Source organism: Sinocyclocheilus anshuiensis, unplaced genomic scaffold (genome assembly GCF_001515605.1).
Source record: "Sinocyclocheilus anshuiensis isolate Anshui unplaced genomic scaffold, SAMN03320099.WGS_v1.1 scaffold1393, whole genome shotgun sequence".
NCBI lineage: Eukaryota > Metazoa > Chordata > Actinopteri > Cypriniformes > Cyprinidae > Sinocyclocheilus > Sinocyclocheilus anshuiensis.
In genome coordinates, this window is record NW_015548343.1 from 800,980 (window position 1) to 809,426 (window position 8,447).

An 8,447-nucleotide genomic window follows, 5' to 3' on the forward strand; every position below is an offset into this window, starting at 1 on the left:
GAGAACGAGGTGTGGCGGAGAGGACCCGGGAGAGAGGGGTTACACATGCAAAGTCAACATCCTGATTTGATCTTTGTCTTGGACTCATAAGCAAATAAGCACAAAATGGGTTTTTCAGAGATGGGCAGTGAATGCCTCTTTATATCAAAGTCCAAATATTTGCCCTTTTCTCAAATTCAACAGTTGACCAGTCATGTGAAATCATAATACATCATAACCTTATTTGACATCCAGAATCCCTTTGAGAAGGGTTAGTGAAGGGTACATGGAATGATCATTCATTTGAACACTGAGGTACAAGTTACCTGGGAAAATGAACCAGTTAACCAAAGTAGTGTCATACAAATCTGTTTGTTTTTGTCACACTCTCACACATCACAGACTATGTTTTCACTTTGTACCATCTTTCCTTGGTTAGTTTGTTGTCATGGATGTTCACTGATCACTCATTTTGTTCAGTTGTGCACGTCTCATTACTGCCCCTATTTAAATTCATGCTTTGTTGTTTTTCGTTGTTGGGTATTGTTGATATCAAGCATTAATTGTGGATGTTCTCTCTTAGTTTGGCTCTCTTTGAGGTTTATTAAGCCTGTTTGGATTTATCCCTGTCTTCTTCGTAATGCTTTTTTTTTTTTTTTTTACAGTTTTCAGTTGAAATAGAGAGAGAGCCAGTAAGATGCTAATTAAATGAGCTAGTGAAATTGGTTTAATTCATTACTTGTACATGTGAGACTAGGGGGCATTCATAACAAGGATGGGACAAAATATTAGTTGAAACTCGCAGTTTAAAAATGCTTGCCATTTGCACATCCACACAAGCCATGTGCTTTCCCTTTTGCCTTTATGAATTTTCTTTGTAACAAATGGCAGAGAAAAGTATGAGCCAGATAAATTAATATCATGTCTTGCTACCTGTGCTGGGGCCCGTTTCAATAAGGAGGTTCAACCAACTCTGAGTTGAAACTTGAACTCTGAGTTGACTTACCCTGAGATGGGAAACTCTGAGTTTTCGGGTTCAAAAACTGAGTTAGTTCAATCAACTCTGAGTATGTTGACTCTGAGTTTAGCGTGTGCGCCACGACTATGAAAAGCCATGATCAATGGAGCTCCGAAATTATGATTCACCATGGCAACAGCACCGGACAAAAAGATGTGGCATTCCTGGTCAATATGTAACTTTAATTCTTAATCACTGTTATAATATCAAAGGTAAAAACTGGCAGAATGGTAAATTATTGAACTAATATTAATTTTCATGGTATCCCACAGACAAAAAAAAAAATGAAATAGTGTCACGCAATGCTGAAGTTAATGAATATTTTTGATTAAGGCAAGGTATGTTACATAATACAGATACTGTATATATTACTACAGTGATATTTCACCCGTCCGTTATTGCTGTGGGAAAGAATCGCGCTTTTGGGGTTATTCATGGTTTGTTGAAAGTACTTTGTTTATGCTTTTACACTTTTAAATGTCATTTTAATGTTCGATGGTTGAAGGGTGAGTAGAATGTCACCTCATTGTACCCAGTTAAAAAAAACAAAAAAACATATTATTGCATTTATAGAGCGAGCCTTTCACTGATTGTTTATAGCTTAACGGAAGTTACACCCATAATTCGCGCAAAGCATCATGGGGCGTAGGAATAAGGTGGATACTCCCTGTTCTGTTCAGTCCTTTGCCGGTTATTGTTTGGTTCTATTGTGTTGTGCTTTGCCTGTTCCTGGATTCCGAGTGTTGTTTTCCTTGTGGATTTATTATTAAAGGACTATTTGTGGAATATTCTCCGTCGTGCGTTTATACAGCCAGCACGTAACATCAGTGTCTATTTCAATGTGCAGCTTTTTCCACATAGTCTAGCTAATGCTCTTTTCACATAATTAAATGTTCTCTAATCCAAACTGTTGCATTTCTTAATTAGAGTAATGAAATTAACATTTGCCGTATACTCAGCCAACAGCAGGAAGGCTCACAAAATAATGAAGAACAGATGAAGAGGATGGCCACAATACCAAGTATTGGAAGAATATTAAAATCCAACAGGGAAAAAAAATAACTTGTTGCTTTTGTATTTGTAGGAAATAAAGATGACCAAATAAATTTAACAGCTGTGGTGGTGGTTACGGCATATATCTCGAAATACCATTCCATCTGGCATCCTTCCATTCTATACAGTAATCAGCTTCATTTTCGATGGGTTTGTGCCAATGAATCTACATATATTATAAGAAAGAGAGTGAGACACACTTCGCTTACCGCTCTGCATTCCTGATGTTATATAGAAAACTAACATTTAAAAATGGTACCGCTCAAATAAATATGCATGTGGATATGGCAAAAAAATCCAAATAATCCTCTCCTCATGTAAATGTAACTCCCTATGAATGAATGCAGCCTCCTCATCTATACACTCTTAAAAATAAAGGTGCTTCATGATGCCATAGAAGAACCTTTTTGTCTAAATGTTTCCATAAAGAACCTTTAACATCTGAAGAACCTTTCTGTTTCACAAAAGGTTCTTTGTGGCGAAAGAAGGTTCTTCAGATTACAAAAAGGTAAGAAAGAGATGGTTCTTTAAAGAACCTTTGACTGAATGGTTCTTTGTGGAACCAAAAATTGTTCTTCTATGGCATCGCTTGAAGAACCTTTTGAAGCACCTTTATTTTTAAGAGTGTAGGATGCTGTATAATAGGACATGCCGTTTTGGTCACTTTCACAGTGTCTATACATGATGACAATATGTGCAATGAATGACTGTACCAGCACTGCAAAAAATGCTTTTCTTACTTAGTATTTTTGTCTTGTTGTTTCCAGTCAAAATATCTAAAGATTCTTAAATCAAGATGCAGTTTTTACATAAGAAAAATGACAATGTATTTAGTCCTTTAAGTGTATTTTTCTTTTTTTGCAAATTATCTGCCAGTGGGGTAAGAAAAATAATCTTGTTTCCATTTGCATTAAGATTGTTTTTCTTGTTTTAAGTAAAAATGCACTTAATTTAGATTACAAAATACTCACTACGAAAAGCTTTTTTGCAGCGTGAATGAATGAATGAAGTATTTAAACATCGCTTACACTTTAAAAAGGCAGAGAAGACCGAAATAAACTCTGGATTTAACAAAGAAAACCTGCTCCTGACCAGGTTAGGTTCACAGAGTAAATTACCATAACTGACTTTGAGTATAAATTACCTCTTTCAGAAATAGGCTTGACTTACCCTGCTTTCTCAGGTTTGACATACCTCCCATTCTGAAACGGAAAACCAAGAGTTTCCCTCATTTGGGTTTTAACTTACTCCGAGTTTTCACTTAACATCCTTTCTGAAATGGGCCATGGTCATGAGAATGAGAAAAAAAAAAATTTAACCTTCTGGTGCTCCTCATTTGGGAGTCACACTTGTGATCTTCACGGTCAAAAGTGACCGGACACCTGAAATGTAACTTTTTTTTCACCCCAGTAAAATCAATGTAATAAATTTTTATTCAATAATATTTTTTTATTTTGAGATAATTTCATGGCACTAATGAATATTTATGCAATAATTATGACGAATTTCTGTCCATTGAAAATAAAAATAAAAAATTTAAATATATTTTTATATTACTTTTCAATGAATGCAGTATTTCATGTTAAAATAAGAGTCAATGCCTTTAAAATCCCATTTTTGAAGCCAGATTAGTGCCATCTGGTGGGAGTAAAATAAGAAAAACATCTGCAATTCCATGGTTTAACCCATATATTCCTATATAGCTCTATATAAAAGGCCTATAAATTATTTAATTGTTTTTAGACATAAATACTTATTTTTATTAAGTTGTGGGTTTGGATATATATTTAGACATTCTCAAAAGACAACTTTATGTCTTCCTTGCTGTCCACTTTTTTACTGCATTGTAGTCGAATTATTGCTTTTATTTTACATATTTGCTGTGTTACAGTCAGACCAGTTTTTAGGTGTGTGTGTGTGTGTATATAAGTGTGTGCGTACGCGTGTGCGTGTGAGTGGATGTGTTGGTTTTGCACTCTTGATGTTTTAGAGTTTCACCCTGTCATTGCTGTGTACTTTTTTTCTGCATTATGTCAGATTTGTAGCTTGAATTTTAGAAAATTCTCAGAATTTTTGTAGTTTTGTCGATTTCCCATTCATTTCCTATGGTCGGTCATTTTTGACCGAAGACCACAAGTGTGACTTTTTTTTTTTACGACCACTTAGTCTGCTCGAATCATGCCCTCAACTTTTGTGTGTGTTCACATTCCAAATGCCATAAAAGTCACCAAGTTTCGTAACATTCCGATGAAGCTGTAATTTAAAAAAATTCAAAACAGAAAATTTTTCTGTCAAAAGTGACCGAAGAGCACCTTAAACATTACACAAATTTGACAGCAGTTTGATAATGTTTACAACCTAAGTGCACGTAAACGCAACATGTTGCTCTGACCCTTATCTTCGACTCAAAACATCCTCAATTGGCATATCAAATCAAAATTAAATTTAAAATTTCCCCTATACAGCACATTAATACAAGAACTGAAAATAACACTCATCCAAAAGTGATAAATGATTTTTATGAAATGTATCACAAATAGCAATGGCAACTGAGGCTGTGATGCTGCGTTATCTGTCCAAAAGTAAATTTAATTAGAAAGAAAAGAGGGCCAAAACCAAACTATTATTATAAGAAATGCATAAAATAGTGGAAAGAAATGCAACATTTGAGTAACTCAAACAGTAACTCAAGTTATTTTTCCAAACATTACAAGTCTTATTCCATCAAATCTTAAACATGTAATCGTTTGTATTTTTCCACAAATGTAAGTTGCTTTGGATAAAAGTAATTGTTAGTAAATACATGAAAGCATAAATCTATATCATATTAGATATATTCTATTAGATATTTTGCATTAAATGTGATAAACAAATATTTGTCTTCAAATACCCAAAAAGCAGTTAGTTACAATAATGTTGTATATTTTTTACATGTAGCCTACATTTTTTACAATTACACTTCAGTCTCCAATGAAGCCATCAGCACATTCCTGGCGTCATCAGCTATGTCATTCAGAGCTCTCTTCAGCATTCTTGAGACAGTCAGATAAGACAGTCCTCCTGCCACCAAAGTGCCAATAATGGGTATGAAGCTCACAAGTAATTCAATAGCATCTTCTGATATAAGAAGGGATGCAGCACCCAGCAAGGTTAATATTGAGCTTGGGTTTATCCCTTGATGCAGAGGAGACTTCATCAGACTCTTCAATTCCTCTACGGTCTTCCCAGATCTTTCACAGAGCCTTTGCAGGGATGGATCATCCAGACCAAATGCACTGTAGTACTTTCTCAGCTCGCCTGCTATGATGGCTATATCTGCAGCGATCGAAAGACCAGGGAGAGGAATAGCTGCCACACAAGCAGACAGGAAGGCAACTTTTCCAATGTTTTCCTCTAGAGCTTTCTTCTTTTTCTCATTAATCTCCAGTGTGATATTCGGCAAAGCCAACATCAGCACACGTCTCTTATGCTGTGGAAGCTCCTTCTCCATCCTCTCCTGCAGAACATTTAGATCATACTTTCCGAGCTCCCAGCCAGAGATCAGGAACACGACAGGATCCTCTATACCAATCTTCCTCAGCCCTAGACAGAATCAGGACAGGGCATGATATCATTATATCCTCATAACTGTTTTCGCATATAATAATTTTAAAGACATCTAAATCTCTTTGTTGCTCAAAACATTGTCATGAAAACTGAATAGCTAACCATTTACACAGTTCTCTCGGATGATCTCCAGAGTCTTTTTCTGGTCAAAGTTCTTCTTCCTCTTCTCAGCAGTAATGCAAAAGTCAATCTTGGAACGAACAAAATAAAACTTTTTCCCCATCTTCATAATCTCTGTGGCCAGCTGAGTGTGGCATTCTCTGAACCGATCTGAAGCAATGATGATGAAAAAATCATAGCGCTTAAACTGAACCAGTTTAAGGTACTCATCAGCTTTGAAGTTTGGTGTTCCAATGCCAGGAAGATCCCACACTTTCACATTTTTGTATTTTGGGTGAAGATAAACCTCAGGTACCATAGTGGTTTCTACTGGGCCAGTTTTAGCAGAACCCTCTTCTTCATCTCCTAAACCCCTGAATGCATTGACAAACGTGGATTTTCCAGAACCAGACTCTCCCGTCACACCAATGTTAAGTTCTACAAGATCCTGCTTTTTAAGGTATTCTTTTATCGTGGTTATCGCTGATGGGAGATCCTGAGAAGATATGGAATCTTTAATATCCTCTAAGTCCTCCTGGGTTATTACGCAATAATCTTCAAATGTAGCCATCTAAAAAAAGAAACATGTCAACTGTGTTATAAAAAGTAAAGTTATAAATAGGCCTTATAAATGCAAAAAGGAAGTAAAAAAAACACCTGCAATGAATATGATATTTGTAGTATGCCATATAAAGCCTACAAATAACCTAACAATAATAACAGAAAGTAATAAATATTTTTTATTTATATTTTTATTATAATGTCTAAGGTAATATGCATCTTCTCCCCACTACATGCCTGCAGTTAATTCTGAAAAGAGTCAGATCATGAAGGCTAAATTATGTCACATTTGAACTTAGATTTTTCATTATTATCTGAACAGTTTTAATGTTCCATGTTAACTGACCCATTTCAGCTGAAACTCCCATTTTAGCTGGAAGAAAGATCTCTTACTTTGTAACCATGAAACCTCACTTTTAGACGTTTCGTATGAATTTATAAATTATACATAAATTTTAGGTTTTGTAAAATGATTTACCCTATCCACTTTAACAAACCCCAATCATAGCAGTTTTTATGTCAGTTATTAAAGTGGCAATATTTTTAAAGGGGTGGTTGATTGCGATTTCACTTTTTTAACGTTAGTTAGTGTGTAATGTTGCTGTTTGATCATAAACAATATCTGCAAAGTTACGAAGCTGAAAGTTCAGTGCAAACGGAGATATCGTCTTTTAAAATTCTGGCAGTTTAATGCCTACAAAAACGGCTGGTAGGGACTACAACGAGTTACTTCCCGGGTCCGTTACGTCAAGAACCCAGAATTTTACATAAACCACACAATCAAGCCTATAAAAAAAAACAGTCAACCACCCCTTTAAGAGTTTGTAGTGATTGTGAAATCATAAGGACACTCCAGTTATCTGGTCCATTTATCTGCCTAATGCCCCGCTGTGCCAGATATCAACCTATTTCAAAATAAATGTTTTTTTTTTTTTATTGCTTAATGTACATAAGACAGGGAACAACCAACAATGCAAGACACTTCCATTGAGACAAACACAGAGTTTACATTAAAGAAGAAGAAAAAAATATATGGAGCAAGGATGAAAACAAAGATGTAGTCGATGTAGACATTATAAAGAAAAAAAATATATACTAAAATAATAAATAATTTGACAAAGAGAAGCATAACTTTTCAGATCTTCTATTATGTTTTTTGAAGCATTTGAAGCTCTGAAACATTTTAGCAAACTCAAATAAAAATATATTGAAGGAGGGTTTACTTTTTTCCATTTACAAGTATGGATATGATATTTACCCATCAACAAAACAAAATTGATGAATCAGAGAAGGATGAATTTAAATCACACTTAAAAAAGAGGACATCTTGTTGGGTTATAGGAGGAATTGTCTCCATTTTTACTGACAACCAGCTATGTATATCGAACCAAAATGTAGAAGAAGTCTCACAGTAAAAGAAAAGGTGATCAAGTGTTTCAGGAAATGAAGAACAGAAACCACAAGGATCCACCTCGAAATGAAATCGTTTTTGTATAAAGTCACTAACTGGGTAAATCCTAAACATAATTTTGTAATGAGTCTCCTTGACCTTTGGAGCAACTGGGTATGCCATATAACGGGTAAAAGTTTTGTCCTTTACTGAGGTTTCAACATCTCCCAGAAAATAACACTGATAATCACCAGTGATAATACGTTTAAGTTCTTTGTAAATAAGTTTGTTATTACACTTACTGTCTAAAAGGTCAACATTACATATTTTCAAAGAGGGAAGAGAAACTACAGGTCTAGATAAAAGATCAGAAAAACTGCTTTGGATTATTCTTAACAATCCAGTGGGTATAGCATTGCATACCTTATTATAACCTTTTATTGTAATTCTAACTCTGTATTTATTAATGAAATCATTATAAGATAAGAAAAAGCCATTATCATCTAATAAATCATGAATAAAAATAATGCCTTGGCTATACCAATCACTTTTAAACAGAGATTTCCTATTAATAATTACAGCCCTATTGTTCCAAAGAGTGGAGTTGTGAGGGGAAAAGTTGTGGGTAAATATCATTTTCCAAAAAAGCAGTACTTGTTTATGAAAATTAGATACCTTCAGAGGAATTTTGCAAGGGTCGAGATCACATCTCAACACAAATTCAAGGCCGCCAATATTTTT

General features: G+C 34.8%; 1 protein-coding gene and 1 pseudogene across 2 annotated transcripts in view; both read right to left on the reverse strand.

Moving 5' to 3' along the window:
* The window catches only part of LOC107656632 (interferon-inducible GTPase 5-like), a 23,380-nt pseudogene that overhangs the window by 5,003 nt on the left and 9,930 nt on the right, over nt 1–8,447 (reverse strand).
* LOC107656631 (interferon-inducible GTPase 5-like) overlaps nt 4,897–8,447 on the reverse strand; it is a 13,491-nt gene continuing 9,940 nt past the window's right edge. For both annotated transcript variants that reach the window (XM_016444553.1, XM_016444554.1), the window contains 2 exons: nt 5,759–6,326; nt 4,897–5,632 (listed from right to left, as the gene is read on the reverse strand). In XM_016444553.1, coding sequence (XP_016300039.1) covers nt 5,004–5,632; nt 5,759–6,326 — 1,197 coding nt within the window. In that variant the 3' untranslated portion in view covers nt 4,897–5,003. The remainder of the gene's footprint in view (nt 5,633–5,758; nt 6,327–8,447) is intronic.